The 17933-nt window shown below is 53.8% G+C and overlaps 1 protein-coding gene across 1 annotated transcript in view; it reads left to right on the top strand.

Annotated features, from left to right (window-relative positions):
* The window catches only part of FAIM2 (Fas apoptotic inhibitory molecule 2), a 33142-nt gene extending 16775 nt beyond the window's left edge, over window positions 1–16367 (top strand). The window contains exons 11-12 of the mRNA XM_060024742.1: window positions 362–415; window positions 12781–16367. Of these exons, the coding sequence (XP_059880725.1) occupies window positions 362–415; window positions 12781–12930 (204 nt within the window). The 3' untranslated portion in view covers window positions 12931–16367. The remainder of the gene's footprint in view (window positions 1–361; window positions 416–12780) is intronic.
* The last annotated feature ends 1566 nt before the right edge of the window (window positions 16368–17933 follow it).

Here is a 17933-nt window from a genome sequence, read left to right as displayed (position 1 = left end):
GGGAGAAGGGCACAGCCTCAGGCCAGACCCAGGCTGGGAGGATGGCAGGGACCCCATAGGATGAGTCACCCTGGGCCAGCCTGAGCCTGGGGCTGTGTGTGGAGGAAAGAAGTGCTGGCCCGTCTGGACCTCGCCTGCCAGCCCTCCAGGATCACTGTTACCCTGGGGCTCCCCCACCCACCGTGAGCACGCAGGGGATTAAGGACCTCTCAGTCTGGGGCAGGGTTGGGGGGGTGAGAGAGGGCCCCCACTGGGGAGGTCTGTGCCACACCCTCCATTCCTGGACTGATCCCTTCTCCCTGCCCCTCTGCCGCACTGCCCATCTCGCCATCCTTGAGCCCACTTTTTGTCTGCCCTGCAGGTGCCCTGGCTCCATGCAGTGTATGCCGTGCTGGGAGCAGGCGTGTTTACGTTGGTGAGTGTGGCCTCCCGGGGGCCCTGCCTTCTCAGCCTCCCACCATGTCCTCAGGTCCCTCCACCATCCCCATCTTCCTCATAGTCCTCTTCTCTGAACCCTTGTGAAGTACCAGTGGGCGCAGAGGGGCTCAGTGCTGTCAGGTCTCTAAGACAGACCAGCTGACCTGGGCAGAGGGGCAAGGAAGGTCGTAACAACAGGATTGACGCTTTAGACAGAGCTGGGAAGAGGTACCCCTGACTCCTGGGGAGGTTCAGTGCTGCTTGTTGGGGTGGGAGAGTGAGGGTGTCCCAGCCGCATGGACTAAGTTAGTCCTTGCTCTGCTGGGAGTAATCTGGGAAGGCTTCTTGGAGGAAGGGAGATTCCAGGTACCCTGTGACAGATGCACTTAGATTGAGCTTGTCCTTGGCCGTCCTCACCAGACTGAGAGTGTTAATGATGATGATTATGGTTATGGTAACAATGATAGCTGGTATTTTTTGAGCACTTGCTTCTCCCACAGCAAGCTCTGCACACGTACTGAATCCTCACCATAACTCTATAAACTAGGTTCTGCTGTTCTCAGATTCAGATGAGGAGCCTGAAGCTCAGAGACTTGAAATGACTTGCAGACAGCAGACAGCCTCCTGGAAGTGGAGGGTTAGACTGGGGATCCGCACAGATGGCTCCAGAGCCCCACTCAGGGTCTGAGGCTAGGTGGGGAAGGGAGTGGGGTGGCTGGAGGCAGATGCCCAGGAGATGCAGGTGACCAGGGGCAGATGTCTGCCTAGAGCAGCCCAACACAGGTCCTTCGCTCAGTGGGCTCCCAGCACCTGAATGTGACGGTGCACCAGGGCAAGCCTGTGTTGGTGACATCTTCTTATGTGGTGGGGTGGCATCCAAGGTAAACGTCCACTGCCAGTGGGAGCAGTGACCAGACCCTCCTGTCCCTCACTGGTGTTTTCAGCTCAACTCAGTCTGGTCAGAGTTCTGGGCTTAATCACAGGGTCCAGAGGCTTATGGCTGACAGAGTGGGGGAGCAGAGATGGGGGGAAAATAGGGGGTCAGAACTATGAGCAGAGACTGTGGGGGTGTGGATAGGGATCGAGCCAGGAATGGAGGTGTGGTAGATTCATTCATTCATTTCCACAGGTCTTTATTGAGCACCTACAAAGTGTGAGGTGTGTGCTATGTGCCCAGGATGCCACAGTCAGCAGGAAGGGCACAGTGCATGGCACACAGTGGCACTCAGTAAATACCTATGGAGTAAATGGCCTCCAGGCTCAGAAGCTGAGGGCTGGACAGGACTGAAAAAGGGGTCTAGTGAAACTTCAAGCCTCTCATTTTAGAGATGAGAAAACTTAACCCCAAAGAAGTTAAGTGATTTTTCTAAGGTTTCCCTGCAAGATAATGGTAAATCAACTAAGTATGATTGACCTTGGTCAAGACTAGGGTGACCAACTTATCCCAGTTTACCCAGAACTTTCCCAGTTTTAGCACTGAAAGGCTCACTTCTTGGGGGAACGCCCTAGGAACTCCAAGGTTGGGCAAACCAGGATGGTTGGTCATCCTGTGGCACTAACTTCTCTGGCTCCTGGTCAGCACTCTTTCCTGCACACAGTACCTGCTAAAGACAAAGTTTGATGAAAAGGTTGGGGTGGGGGTGGGGTGTCGGCTAGGAGGAAAGGAAGGAGGGTCAGACTGAGGGGAGGGAGACTGGGGAGGCCTCAGAGGACAGCGTTTGCCAGGGACACATGGAAGAAGAGGGGTCCGTGCCGGGCAGAGCGGGAGGAGGGCGAGCGCTGATGGAGGGTCAGGGAGTTTACTTGGCTTCGCGCCGATCAGGACACAGCACGTGTGTCAGCTATGCGGGGAGGCTGTGTGTACAAGTTGGGTTGGATGAACAGTAATCCTTTAAATTCGTTTAATAACCCCTTGCATTATTAGAATAATAAAAATAATCCCAACCATCTGTTCCACCCTTTACATTTTACAAAGCACTTTCACACCTATTACCTCACTGGATCTCCATCACAACCCAGGGAGGGAGGTAGTGCTGCTGTTAGACCTGCTTTCTACATGTGAAGACCCGCTTTCCACATCCGAAGTCCCGGGTGTTAAGGGGCTGGCACAGGGTCCCACCTCCAGGAAGGGGCCGATTTAGGACAGGACCCAGGTGTCCTGTGCCCAGCCTGGTGCCATTGCCAGAACCCCCATTGTCCCTCTCAAAGAGGACAACTTCTGTTGGCTTGAAGTGGGGAGAGGCTGGGGTGATCTCTCCAGCAATGTTCCCCCTCCCTCTCTCGCACCATCAGTGTTGCCCTCGCTACTGGATTATTTCCATCTGCGTAGAAACAGGCTGCAATTTCTCCCAACTGAAAAACCAACAACACACAAAACACTCTTAACCCATATCTCCCTCTAGCCCCCCTAATTAGAGCAAAGCTCCTTAAAATGGAATCTACACTCTCTCCAATTCCTCTCCTCCCTTCCTCCCTTCTTCCTACTCAGTCCTTCTCCCATTCTCTCTTACCCTCTTAACGCTCTCTCCGAGCTCCACAGTGGCCTCCCTGTGACTGAATCCAGCTGTCATTTCTCAGTCCTTGTCTTGCTCGACTCTCAGCAGCATTTGACACAATTGCTCATTCCCTCCCCCTAGAAGCATCTTCTTCATTTGGTATCTAGGCATCAGCTCTCCTGGTTTTCCTCCTGCTTCCCGGGTCGCACTGGAGGACTCTGGGGCCATGGACCGTCCACACTTACTCCCTAGGGGATCTCAGACTGTCTCAAGACTTCGAATACCATCTTTTATGATGATGACCCTACATTTTACATCGCTAGCTGGGAATCCCACACTAGACTTGCCAATTGCCTACTCCGTGTCCACACTTGGAAATCTAATGGGCACCTCAAACTTAATGTGCACAGAGTTGAGCTCCTGCTCTTCCCCTGAACCCCTGCTCCTCCCACAGCCTTCCTTGGTGCTGTAAGTGGCAGCTCCATCCTTTCAGTCACTCAGGCCAAATGCCTTGATGACACCTCGACTCCTCACTCTCCCCACGCCCCACAACTGGCCCAGCAGCAAATCCGGTTGGCCTCACCTTCTATCTAGAATCTGATTGCTTCTCTCCACCTTCACGGCTACTTCCTGGTCCATGTCGCCATCACCTTCCACCTGGATTCTTGAAATGGCCTCCCACGGGTGCTGCCCCGACAGTCTGTGTCCCACACCACAGCAGCTAGAGTGATCCTGTTAAACATTGATGAGGTCAGGTCATTCCTCCGCTTGGCCTCCAGCAATCGCTCTCCACTGCCTGCAGGCCCTCCCTGACCTCACAGCCTCCCGTCGCCCACTCTGTGGCAGCCACGCTGGCATCCTTGCTGCTCCTGAGGACGGCAGGCTCACTCCCAGCCCGGGGCCCCTGCACCCGAGGTTGCCTCTGTCTGTTCCTTCCCATCTGCTCACAGCTCCCTCTCTCCCCTCCTTCAAGTGTTTGCTTTATTTACAATCTCTTGTGCTGAGTGTGTACACGCGCACATGCAGGCACGCACACACGTTGCTCCCTACACCCCCGTTTCTCCATAGCACGTCTCATCCTCTGACATACTACATATTTTTCTGGTTTATTTATTGTTTGTCTCCGTCCAGCAGAATTTAAGTTCCTTGAAGGCAGGGATTTGGGTCTGGCTTGCTCATCGCTGCATCCGTGGTGCCTAGAACAGTGCGTGGCGCACAGCAGGCACCCCTGGATGTTTGCAGAATGAACAGATGCCTGAGAGGCCAGGTCCGGCTGAGGCGCTGTCAGAGTGAGGCAAAGAAAGCATGGGTGCGTAGCTGACTTAAGCATCAGTTTTCTGTGAGTCACGGCGGGGGGGCGGGGGGGTGGGGAGGAACCACTGCGCCTAATTACCTGTTAATGTCTCATTAGGAGAGCAACGCTCTGACAGTTTGGGGCTCATCCTGCAGGTTATGTAAACAATGGTTGGGAGCACGTGGTGTCAATGCCCCAGTCCCATCTCCTGCCCTCTGCCACCTGGCTCAAAGGAGGGACGACCTGCAGGCCGTCCCCTGGGTCCCATGGCGTGGGGAGAGTTCAGGAGGGGCTGCTAGACTCATTCCCCTCCCTCGTCTCAGTGTCAGATGGATGGAGACCCACAGAGGCCCAGCCCCATGAGAACTAAGGTCCCCATTCCTCCCCGTTGAGCTCAAGTCAGAAGGTCCTTGACCTCAATCTGATCCTGCTTCCAGCATCACTTCTGTCCTTTAGAATCTGTGGTCCTGTAGCTTCAACCCATCCCCAGAATCAGTGCCCAGCACCCCTGGTCTCTCCATCTGCCCATCCCGGCATCTCCTACCCTAGCCGATGGAGAATTCTCAGCACCATGAGGGGCCATTCCCGCACTGCAGCTAGGCAAGAATGTCACTCAGCGATCCCTATCCTCCTTGCTGCCTCGAGGAGGATGTGTGAGAAAAGGGGGAAGAGAAGTGTCAGAGGAGGGCCCAGATCCCAGTGAGACCCACCCCAACCCCCAGCAGCCTGGGCCTTGGAAGGGCTGTGAGCAGCAAAAGATTGTCTCCTAGAGACCTCAGCCCCTCCCCTGAAGGACCCTGCCATCTTTGAGAGCAGGGCCACCCAGATGGACTAGTCTGAGACTGGGGAGGTGGGGAGCCAAGTCCTCTTAGGGCCGTGGTCCTGCCTGCAGGAACGGGCCCCTCCTCGGCCTCACCCCGACTGGCCTTGGCACGTTCTCAAGAAGCTTGGGTTTTCTCCCTCACGCTACCACGTAACCCCCCTCTAGGCACTAGACTCAGATGCCAACGGAAGTGGGTGAGTCAGCCGAAAGGTACTGGCCTCAGGCTGGCCCCATCCTCCTCTCCCGTCTAGTGCCCTCTCCTGGAGTGCTTTTCTGTAGGAGCCCATGGAAAGTGAGGCAGAGGAACATGAGGGCTGGGCTGGGTGATGAGGCAAGGTGGAGGGGTTTGGACAGAGCAGGAGGGTTGAGGCAGGGAGAGGGAGAGAGAGAGAGAGCGAGCGAGCGAGGGAGCACAGGTGGCGCCCAGGGCCTGGCCAGCTGCTTTCCTGCAGGGACTGAGCCTCTTTGCCTGCATGACTCTGGGCAGGTTGCTCTGCCTCAGGGTTGGTCCTTCTTTGGGGAAGCTAAGCCTCCCAGCCAATTAAATCAGGAAGCCAAGCCTGGATACCTAGGGAAGAAACCAGGAATAGGACTTTAGAAACTAGGTGATGGGCCCAGTGGGAACAGAACTCTCTCCTGCCTGCCCCATCTGGCCAGTTTGAGGACCTCAGGAAACATCAGTCTCTATGCTTTAAGGAAGATTAGTGAGAAGCCAGATTAATGAATAGGAGAGAGGCTGAGAGATGATTAGTTAGGAGGCCACTGCAGTATCCCAGAGTCAGGGATGGGGTGGCACGGAGAGCCTGTGTGGTCAGTACTGGATGCATCAGGGCCTGTGGTGTTCGGATGAGTGAAGCTTGGATAGGAAGATGCTTTGTTTGTAGAGGTGCTGGGCCTCCAGTGCTGGGCATTGACTTCTCACCATTGAGGGGACACACACAACCGTCTGCTCTCAGTTCCTAGAAGAAAAGGAACACTGAGACTGTGAGCCCTCAGAGTGACAGGGACCTCCCTGCGCTGAGACCCAGAGAGAGCACACCCAGACACACACACCACACACATGTACACACACCACACACATACATACTACACACATACCACACACACACATACATACCATACACACGTCACACATACACACCACACACACATACACACCACGCACAGACACCATACACATCACACACACCACACACACATATATACTACACACCCACACACACACCACACACATGCATACCATACACACGTCACACATACACACCACACACACACACCACACACACACCATACACACATCATACACACACACACCACACACACACCATACACACATCATACACACACACACCACATACACACACCACACACACGTATACACGTGCACACCATATACACATCACATATACATTACATACACACCACACACACATACACACCACACATGCATACATACCACACACTCACACACACATCACACACACATATACACATGCACACCATATACACATCACAAACACACTACATACACACCACACACACACACACACACACACACACACACACACACTTGCATGCACTGTTGGCCGCCAAGCTGGATGAAAGCCCCATTTTCCTGACTCTCAGCCCAGCATTCTTTCTACTCTGTCTCCCTGTCCATTTCACAGATGGGAAGATAGAGGCCTAGAGAGGTCCCCCCACAGCAGGAGGGCCCAGAGAGGCCTTCTCAGCCTCTGTCACCCTGAGGCTAGGCTTTGGGCCGTTACTTCCATTCAGCCCCAACAGGGAATCTGTGTGTCCTGTGAATCCTCCCACGGCATGTGAGGGATTTGGGGAAGAGACTCCAGTCTGCCCCCACCCCACCCCTTACCCTGCTTTTCTAGCGGGGGCTGTGATAGATGCCCTGCCTTCTTCAAAGTTAGAGAAACACTTTGAAAAGTAAAAACGGCTACACAAACCCAAGGCAGGGGTATCACTTTATTTTAGACTCATCTTTATTTCATTCAGAGTTTAGAGACTCTTTTGCCTCAGTGGTTTACATGAGCCTGAAATATCCAGTGAGAACCTTCTCTGTCCTGCCGCCCACCCTCTGCCACCACAACAGCCCTGATGCCCACCCGAGGCCTCATCTGAACCCACTCGAGATTGAGTGGATTCCTCTGAGGGTGGCAGGAGGGAGGGTGGATTGACCAGTACTTGCTCCTTCGGGGGGAAAGTGCGCTCGTGTCCCCCTCCTGGACCTCACCTCAGTCTCAGTTCCTGAGACACTAATCCTCCGAAACCAACGCCCTGCTCAAACCAAGCCTTTCAAACCAACACCCTGACCTGGAGAAGGTGAAAGAAGGCCCCCAGCCCCAGTGCTGGTAGACTGAGGGAGGGGTGATTCAGAGTCCCCGTAGGGAGCAGGGCAGGGGAGCCTCTACACAGGCATGCAGGGGCAGAGCCGGGAAAGGTGCTATCAGGAGGGCCAGGGGGGCTCTTCTGGTGGCCACGTGCACCCCACCCAAACCACAGTCAAGGCCTAGCTCATCTTACCACTGTGGCCTTTGGGCAAGTTACTTGATCTCTCTGTGCCACATCTTAAAATGAGGCTAATATTAACTATCTCACAAGGCTGTGGTAATGCATTATAAGATAATATATGAACAGAAAAAAGAAAACAGCCTAGCACCTGGAACATGGTAGTCTCTCAACTACCATGGTAGCTTTCACCCTTATTGTAAATGTTAACCTTATAATTCAGAACACCAGATTTTGGAGCACAGTAGCTGGGTTCAAATCCATTCTCTGCCACATTCGAGCTGTGTGGACTGATCAAGTCATGTTACCTCTCTGTGCTTCTGTTTCCTTATCCGTAAAATGCAGATAATAATAGTACCCGCCTCGTAGGTTGTGACTTTTCAGTGAATTAATATGTGCAAAGCAGTCAGAAAGTGCCTGACGTGTCATCAGTGATCAATATTACCTGTTAGTAGTAGTCAGTTGCCTAAGGTCATAGGCAAGCTTTGAACCCAGGTCTATGAGACTTCCCAGTCCGTGCTCTTAAGCACTGTATCACACGCATGCCCTTCCTCTTTCACATACCTTTTCACACTGCTCCCCTTTTATCTTGGGCCAGACTTTCTGGCTCACACGGCTGCCAGACCCTGTTCCTTTGGTGGTGGTGACCCACCTGGGAGTGCTCCCCAGGACCCAGGGCTGCATGCAGAGGTCGTCTGTGCCATTTCAACTTTTGACACCCAGGTTGCTGAAGACAAGAGAAGTATCTTCTATGGGCCCCAGACGAGTCTCCACTCAGCTCCCCTCTCCTTGTCCTGCACCCAACTGAGGGCACAAGGGCTTAAAGCTGGTAGTCTCTTTTCTCTGGAATCCTCAAAGCCCACGCTTAGGGCTTCCCTGGTGGCGCAGTGGTTGAGAGTCCGCCTGCCGATGCAGGGGACACGGGTTCGTGCTCCGGTCCGGGAAGATCCCACATGCCACAGAGCGGCTGGGCCCATGAGCCATGGCCGCTGAACCTGCGCGTCGCACAGACACACACACACACACACACACACACAGACACACACACACACACACACACACACACACACACACCCCCCACACCACACCCCAAAGCAGTGTCAGTCACATGGTGGAGACAGAATAGGATTGTCTGTCCTCTCGGCTGTGTGAAGTGGGCGAGTCATTTATACTCTCTGGGCCTCAGTCTCAGCTCCATGATGGAGATGATCATGCAATACCTGTCCCAGGGGATTATGGGGACAGTTAAATGACAGCGTTCACAAACTCTTCTTTTGTGTTACTTTAACCCTTCTCTTAGTTTTTTCTAATATAATGTATGAATACACTTATTCATATATTTCATTTTTTTAAATCTTAAATGATATAGATAAAGCAAATGTCATTTGGCTGTATAACAGCTGTGGTCAGTTGTCTCTCCTTCCAGACCTCTCTATATGCATTTTATAGATATATGCTATGTAGGCCCCCTATAACATAGTTTTGTGAGGTTTTTTTGTTACATAAAGGGGCTCATGTGATTTGGACTTTTCTGCAAGTTGTGCTTTTCTCATAAGAGTGTATATCAGAGATGTTTCTGCTTCAGCACTGCTGCCCACAGTTTACTTAACAATCCCCTGGTTAATAGAGCTTGGGTTTGTTTCCAGGGTTTCACTGTTAGAACCTAAGCTGCCGTGAACAGCCTTGGGTGTGCTGCTTTGAGCCCTTATGCTGGCATTTCTGTAGCATGGACATGGTCCACGTATATTTTTTATGCTGATTCAACACATTGCAACCCCAGCTTTTCGTATTCAGTGCCTGTTTGTTGGTGGCTCTGAGCCACCCTTTCCATGGCATGGCTCCCCCAGAGCCTCTCAGCCTCATCTCTGGGAGGACAGCAGACATAAGCCTGGACGAGGCAGGGTCAGGCCGAGTATATGGCCGTGGGACCCTGACCAGGTGCAGCCCTGGCCAATAAGGTGAACCAGGAAAGTTTGCCTTTGTCTCCTCTGCCCTCTGTGCGTGCTTCCTCCCTCCCTTCAAGCCCACCCTCCCCCCTTCTCTGTTGGAATGTAGGAGACAGGTAATCTGGTTCCAGCTAGATAAATGACCATCAGCAAGTCACTCACCTGCTCTGAGACTCCTTTCCTCATATTTAAAATAATAAGGGTGAATATCCACCTCCTAGAGTGAATTGGGCAAGTGAGATAAAGGACTAGCGTGTGAAAAGACGGTTCAGATGTAAGTTAGTAGCATCCTCGCCCAGCTCCTGCCTCTTGCCCCTGACCCACGTGCCCCTCCTTCAGGGTCTTGTATCCAGTTGCCTCGCAACTCAAGCACCTGCTGTCCTCTTTTTTTTTTTTATGACTTTGGCAGGATTGGGGAATTTTTTTTTAATTTATTTATTTTACTTATTTATTTTTGGCTACATTGGGTCTTCATTGCTGCGCGCGGGCTTTCTCTAGTTGCGGCGACCGGGGGCTACTCTTGGTTGCGGTGCACAGGCCTCTCATCATGGTGGCTTCTCTTGTTGCGGTGCACGGGCCTCTCATCATGGTGGCCTCTCTTGTTGCGGAGCACGGGCTGTAGGCGTGCGGGCTCAGTAGTTGTGGCGCACGGACTTAGTTGCTCCTTGGCATGTGGGATCTTCCCGGACCAGGGCTCGAACCCGTGTCCCCTACATTGGCAGGCGGATTCTTAACCACTGTGCCACCAGGGAAGTCCCCTGCTGTCCTTTTAGGTGTCAGTGGTCAATCTGGTTGTTGGCTCTCAACTGAGATCTTAGCTGCCAACTACAATGTTAACTATGACCAAGATATCTGCTCTCAGCCAACATGTTAGGGAACAGCGCTCGTCACCCAGGGAGATTATCAAGTTACTTTCCCCTATGTGAATGCATGCTCGTAATGTAATCTCTGATCATGTCTTTTGCTTTCATGTTCCCTACAACATAGTAGATGCTCAACAAATGCTGCTGGGAATAAATGAATGGGAAGCCTTCAGCTGGCTCACAGGCATGAGGTCGCAGTGATGGGTGTTCCTGGGCAGTGGGTTGAAATTTGTGGCAGGCTCTCGCAGATAGCCCATGTAGATAAGCGTCCATGGCCCTTGGCCCAGGACAGGGACAGAAACCATTTCATTCCTCTTTTCTCCAAGAGAAAAGCCAGCTGGCTGTTCTAGGAGGCTCCTTGGAGAGGCCACCCCCAGACCGGGTCAGGTCCAAGCCTTCTAGTTGAGAGATTCAATTTCATTAGCTCACCCAGGGGTGACCGGGCTCTGGGAAATCAACCAAGCAAGTGACTGATTGGTAAGCCAGATCAGCAGTTTATTAACTTATGCTGGCAGCCGTGACTGCGAAGCAGCCGGTAGCATTGAGTCAGCCCCTCTCCTTGCCTGTTCTTGCTACAGAAGGAAACTTTACCTGGCAATCCAAATCACACTGAGAAGGAACAGAGTAGAGTGGAGTAAAACGACACTAAAGAATAACTATAGTTGATGACACATATGCTGTGATACCTTTACCCTCAAAACCACACCCTGGTGTGGTTGTCATTACTGTCCCATTTTGCAGGTGAGGACACTGAGGTCACGTGGGTGATGGCTCCAAGCTATAGAAGCCCAAACCCAGGCGTTCCGGCTCCGGTCCTGTGTTCTCGTGCCCGGAGCAGGGCCCCCTCAGCCCTGGCTCTGGTTCTCCATTTGCCTGCTGTTAAGGCTACACAGCTTCCCTAGTGACATTTCTGCCTCCTTGCTGAGTGGCAGGAGACCTGAGTCTCAGCAGCAGCGCACACAAGTTCTCAAGGGGGCACCTCTCCTTCTGCAGATATAACAATAAAACTCCACTAACAGCCACCATTTATTAAGTGCTTACCGTGTGTCAGGCACCTTGCCAGGCACCTTGCACGCATTATCTCACTCTCACAACATCCTCAGGAGGCACGCACACTCACCTCCCTTCTGCCAAGGTGGACTCACGGGCTCACAACGACTAAATAACCTGGCCCAGGATCCCAGAGCTAGTGAGTAGCAGAGCTGAGACTGGAATCCAAGTCGGTCTGACTTTCAAGCCCATACTTGTAATCATGCCCACCTCCCCGCGCTCAAGGGTGAGATGCCTTGATGTCCCACATGCTGGAGCTGCTCCCTGTTGGAGCCTCTGGCCCCTGGGCTCCAGCCTCTGTCCATCCATCCCTTTGCCCCACTGCTCCTGCCACAATGAATTCCTCATTCTGCACACCACCACCCTCACCTCCAGGGCTTCCCCAGGCCTGCTTAGTCTAGCAAACTCCTACTCATACTTCAAGCCCCAGGGAAAGTGTCACCTCTCCCGGGCCACCTTCCTCCTGCCCAATCAGCACTAATTATGGCATTTGCCAGGTTTTATTGTAATCATCTGTAAGTGTCCCCCACTAAGTGGTGAGCCCCCGAAAGCAGGCATGGCATGGTGTTCCTCGTTGTCTCTGCAGCTCTGAGCAAGTCACTGGGGCTCTCGGGGGAGCCTGTTTCCTGGTAGGAAACACATTAACCCTGGGTGCTGCCCATAAGCTGCAGAGCAGAATGGCTAAATGAGGGGGCTCTGGAGCCAGCCTGCTTGGGTGCAGATCCTGGCTTTGCCACTTCCCAGCCCTGTAACCTTGGTTAAGTACTGAACATCTCTGGGCCTTGGTTTCCTCTAAGAAAGGTAGAATCCCTACTCAATAGGGACGTTATTAGGACAAAGTAGGCTAATGTCTGTAAAGCACCTAACAAGTGCCTGCTCCCTGCTCACTGTTACATGGAGCATTCGTTCATCCTCTGAGTAGGGCCCTGAGGGAATGCAAGAAGACTATGCCTCTGCTTGAAGGTCCCCTCCTCCAGGAAGCCTTCCCTGACCGCTGACACACTCACATTGGTCAGGTTCCCGTTATCAGCCCCCTGTGGCACTTTGTGTTTCTCTTTGTTACTCACCATACTAACAGTTACTTTCCCGCTAGACTCTAAGCTCTACGAAGTCGGGGATCTTGTCTGTCTTGTTCTTTCCTGCATTGGTGGCTGGCACATAGTAGGTGCTCAGTAAATAAGTGTTGAATTAGGGATGGAAGGTGTTGGGAACGTGCCATATTCCGGGCTGTCACAGGAGGGTCACTGAGCAGCCAGGTAGCCCGTGATAACAAAATTGGGGGTGGGCCTGGGCTGGGACACTGGGCTCCCTTGGCCAGTGTCACAGTGACCAGACCTTCTGACCTCTCTCTCTCTCTTCCCCCTTCCCTCAGTTCCTGGCATTTGACACCCAGTTGCTGATGGGTAGCCGACGCCACTCGCTGAGCCCTGAGGAGTATATTTTTGGAGCCCTCAACATTTACCTAGACATCATCTATATCTTCACCTTCTTCCTGCAGCTTTTTGGCACCAACCGGGAATGAGGAGCCCTTCCCACCCCCGCCTTCCTTCAGAGAATGCCCCCTTGCTGGTCCTCTGACACCCCCACCCCGTGCTCCTGCCAGCCCAGATATAAAGCTAGTTGCCAGCCCAGCCTTTGGCCAGCCTGCTCACTTCCCTCAGCCAGCCCTCATCCTCACCTTCTGCAGCTTGTACCCATGCCATCAGGGGCCCTGCGGTACCCAGGTCACACCATCCCCTGTGCCACCCCTTCCCCCCAGTTATATCTCCCAAACTGAGACAGTCGAGGCTGGAAGTTCCTCTGGGTTTGAGGACCCAAGGGATGAGTGGGAGAAGCCCAGCAGGATTTCAGAGGTGGGAAAAAGATCCCAGGAAGCCTGGCCGAGGCCTGCAGCCCCACCATGATCCCTCCTGAAGTTGCCACAGCTGTAGGACTATGGGGCACACTGTCCTGTGCCCACCCCCTGCCTCCTCTCCCTCCTTCCAGGTTAGGTTTTGACATTCGGTAAGAAAGGGGTGGAGAGGACAACTGGGAGACAAGATGTGGGTGCTCTGCAGTGGGGGGATGGGGATAGTGGGTGAACAGGATGGCTGTTCCAGGCTGCCTATCTTCTCTCAGCTCTGGGACCAGCGGCTTGTTCTAGGCACCAGAGCCCTGCAGCAGAGAGAGGGGCAGGAAGCCAGTACCATCTGTGCTTGCCTTGGTTTACCCTCCTGGGTCATGACACAGAGCTATTGGGGCAGGAGGTGGGGGCAGGGGCCCTGCTACTGAGTGGGGACCTGTCCTGAGGCTCCATGGGAGGTGGGAGCAGGCAGCCAACCAACTGGGAGGCCTGGGCTCTGCAGCACCGCTAACTCACCCAGACCTGCATCCTCCTGGGAGGCGTGGCAGGACTGAAACCAACATCTGCTCACCTCTTCTCTTAAACTCCCAGGCTGCTCCCACAGACCTGAGGCCGAGTGAGGGCTTGGGCCCTGGAGGACCGGGTGTTCTAGGGAAGGGAGGCTTATCTAGCAACTGAGCCAGCCCCATCAGGAGGGAGTCCGGCCCTGCCTCCAGCCCTTCCCCATGGTCTTTCTGCCCATCTCACTTCCTAAAGCCTCCCCCCATCCTCTGCCAGTTGCTGGCTTATCCCCAGTCAGGCCTCCTGAGGCCTCCATTGGCAGTGCCCATGTCGCCGTTTCACTCCTTATCTCCTCATCTCTCCAATTTGGAAGGCGTCCAGCTGATGTTAACAACCAGGGCAAGTCCCTCCAGCTGGTCCCCATGTGATGGGGTCGGGTCTCCTTATCAGCCTCTGGGCGGCTGAGATCTCACGCAGGGTGTGCGTCAGCCACCCAGCCCCCTGCAAGTCTGCTGGGGAGTGGACCCGGGGGCCACACCTGGGGGAAGCGTGCAGCCTGCCCTTGCTAGCGGCTAACTGGGCCAGTGGAAAGTTACTGTGTGGAGTCGGGGAGGTTCAGAGTGGATACCTGGACCCTTCCTTGGCCTCTCCCTCCAGGGTTGCCTCTCTCCCCATATGCCGGTGGCTCTGTTTGCCCCTGGGGGTGGGGGGATAACTAGGTATGCTATCTAGGTGCTCCTGATCCCTCCCTCTCCGCCCTTCCTATTTCCAACTTGTAAGAAATATTGCAGAAGCATTTGAAGTTTTGTTCCATCTCGGGTATGAGGAGAGAGGGAACCAATAATGGATGGCGGTGTTGGTGTGTGAGATAAAGGCAACTGGGAGCACAGGTGGGATGCGCCCCGCGTGCTGGTCTAAATTAATCCATACGGCAACCCTACGAGGGTAGTACTCAGTGCATCCCCATTGCAGAGAGGAAAGCTGAGGTGATGGAGAGGCTAACAGACTGGATGGGGGCTGGAATGAGACTGGATGGTCAGGCCCTGACAGCTCGGGGGATTCGTCGTCCTCATTACCACCCCTGGCCTTCCCTCCCCACCCCACCCCAGTTACCACCACCAGATTTTGTACTCTGTAGTTTCCACCTTCTAAACACAAGCTGGGAAGCAGGATTCTGGTGTCTGATTTCCAGCCTCATTGCCAACGGGCTCATGGTATTAAGCAAGTGTTTCTTACTGACTGTGATTCAGTTTTCCTGTCAGCAAGATGGAAGACCGTGGCCAGAGTGCCGCAGGGACAGGCACCAGAACATTTATTTGCGCTGACTTCCTTATCCAGTTGCCACCTCTCCTCCGAGGTCCCCTCGATTCCTCTCCTAATCTCCAGTTCCAGTGCTAGAGGGGTTACTTCCCCCACCCCTTGCCCTGTAATTCTCAGCCTGGGCCTTGGTCATGCTTCCCAGAATCCACTTGTCAAAGCCCTCCTCTTCCTAGGACAGTTTATGCAGAATTTGGCGTTTACGCAGCTTTTCCAAGGCTGAGCTCCAAAAGCGTGAAGGGGAAAGCAAGCACTCAGCAATATACAATGTGGCAGGGCAACTCAGGGCCATCGCATAGCAGAGTATGCTGCGGAGTCCCTTATTCTGGGTCCTGAGAGGGGTCCAGGACATGCTGAGCTGGCAGCAGAGCCAGGGCTGAGGCTCCTGTGTTCCACCTGCACTGAAGCCATGAGGCACCCCAGGGACACCTGGATGGGCCTTGGAAGGAGGAAGGGTGGGGAACAGGAATGCAGGATTTCAAGAAACAGAGAAACCGAAGCTGGGCAGGTGGCACAAGCTGCCGAGGAGGAGAGGAGCCTGCTTCCCTGCCCAGGAAGTGGTGGGTTGGATTTTATAAAACTGCAGGCAGCCGAGAATCTGACCATCTGTGATGCAGGTCAGAGGTCTCTTACTGAGGGGAAAACAGAGCAAAAGATCCTCTCCTGGGGATTGTAGATGGGGGGGCCAGGGAGGTACACACAGGTCCCTGGCCTCTAGCACCGATTCCCAGGCTCAGGTGTGGCGCCTGTATCGCCTGGGGAAGCCCCTGGAATCTTGGTTCTGCCATCCTCGTCTTTTGCTCCTGGGGGCATCAGGATCAGACAGACACCCTTGTTCCAAAAGGCTCCACCTCTCCCCTCCCTGGCCCACCTGGGATTTCACTCAAGCACTTTGCTGCCCCTCAGTGGCTGCCTGAGGAAAAGCAGGGCCTGGTTCTGCAGGCGAGAAGCAGAAAGATGTGCGGCCTGAGGTTTGCGGGCCGGATCTGGCCACTGGCCTTCATTCCCTGCTCTTCTCGGATCACCCCAGACCACTCTCTGCCTCAGCCTCCTGCTGTTCCCTTTAGTCCAGCCACTGTCGTATCTCAGACGCTGTTTACCTGTCTGTTGGAAACACCCCTGTGCCACCCAGGCCCAGAGCTTTCTCTCGAGTGTCCGAGGGCAGAGACACACCCCCAGAAACAAGCCCTTCAGGCCTCAGCTCCTCCAAGTTTCCTGGGATCTGCGCTGTTTCTTTCCCTGGCCTCACCTTCCTGGTCCATGACTGACAGGAGATAAGAATAAAAGTAATAATGACACCTGAATCTTCTCCTTTGCCTGCCTTTTGCTCGTCCCCTCGGATGGCTCAGGGAGAGAGAGAGAGAGAGAGAGAGAGAGAGAGAGAGAGAGAGAGAGAGTGTGTGTGTGTGTGTGTGTGTGTGTGTGTGGCAGTGTGAGGGGTTCACGCCAGAGCTGCTGCTCCTAGTGTAGCTCAGTGAGAATTAAACCTCCACGTTCCACACCGGCCCTCCTGTCAATATATATAGACCCTTGGCGGAGGCCCTTTGGATCCTTGCACCTGTGACAGCCCTGACAGAGGCTCCTCCCGACAGGAAGCCTTCCATGGAAGCCTGTTCTTTTGTGCGCAGTTCTGTTAGAAGAGTCTTCCTTATTTTGACCCAAAATCTGGTTCCCTAGAAGGAAAGCCTGTGTTATACCTGGAAGGATCCCCAAGAACAGCGGCTTTTAGAGTTGCCTCTCCTATGAAGCCTTTCTCAATCCTTCCCCCAGGTGCCCTGGCCACTCCCTCCTCGGACCCCTCCTGCTCTGTACCACTCTAGCTGCGTTTTAACCTCTCCTTCTGTCTCCTAGTATAAGACCTGAGCTGCTTGAAGGCATGAACTCTGTCTTGTTCCCCCTTGAATTCATAGGTCTTATGGCAAATGGCGTCAATACACAGCCTTTGAATGAATGGAATTAATGAATGAACCTCTTCCAACCCTTTTATTTTACCTAAGAGGAATCTCCGGAGCAGAGGGTGCAGTGACTTGTCCAAGTTTATACACGAGTGAGCGACCAGGGGTGGGATTACAGGGCACATGGGGTCATGTTCCTCTGAGCAAGTTCCTCTGAGGAACTCAGGGCTGAGCTGACCTGACCTGGCTTACACCTGCCATCTTCTTCACTCACGTCTGGCGACTCTCAGCGAACCTGTGTTTGCCCGCTCACTGATTGTCCCCTACCCCCATCCCCACACACAGACGGCTAAGATCCTCTCTCCCCAGCCCACCCTCCCCAACCCCTCCTGGGGTCTCTGCTTTCTTTTCTGGGAAAACTCTGCCAAAAGGAGCGAACCTCACCCTGTCTCAAAACGAAGAGGACTTTGGACTCCTGAACTTCGGTGGACAGGAAGCAAGCTGAGAAAACGATTCAGAGGCCCCACCCCGCTCAGAGGCCTCCCCTTCCCACAGCTCCACAGCTCCTCAGCGCTTGCTTTCCTGCTGGGGCCACTTTAAAGCACATTCACTTGGGACTCGCAGCTAAATGGTCCGGAGCTGTTGGGTATGGTTTCTCTTCTGCAACACTCCTGGTGATTTCTCCCTCTCCTATCTTCTGCCGGCTATGGAAGTGCTTTGTACACAGTAGGTGCTCTGTGCCCCTTTGTTAGCTCCTTTTTCCACCACGCTAGGGAGGCATGTGTGGGTGCTCTAGCCAAGAGACCAGGCTGAGCCCGGTCTTCCAGCCATGCTCACCAAGTGGCAGCCATGTGAGGGAGGAAGCCAATTTGGAAGTAGATTCTCTCACTCCAGCCCCCAGACATTTGAGTCTTCCCAGTTGAGGCCCAAGACATCATAGAGCAGAGACAAACCATCCCCTATGTCCCC

Source organism: Delphinus delphis, chromosome 11, assembly GCF_949987515.2.
Source record: "Delphinus delphis chromosome 11, mDelDel1.2, whole genome shotgun sequence".
In the NCBI taxonomy this organism is placed as follows: domain Eukaryota; kingdom Metazoa; phylum Chordata; class Mammalia; order Artiodactyla; family Delphinidae; genus Delphinus; species Delphinus delphis.
Note: the sequence above shows the minus strand (reverse complement) of the source record. Positions and strands in the feature narration are given on the sequence as shown.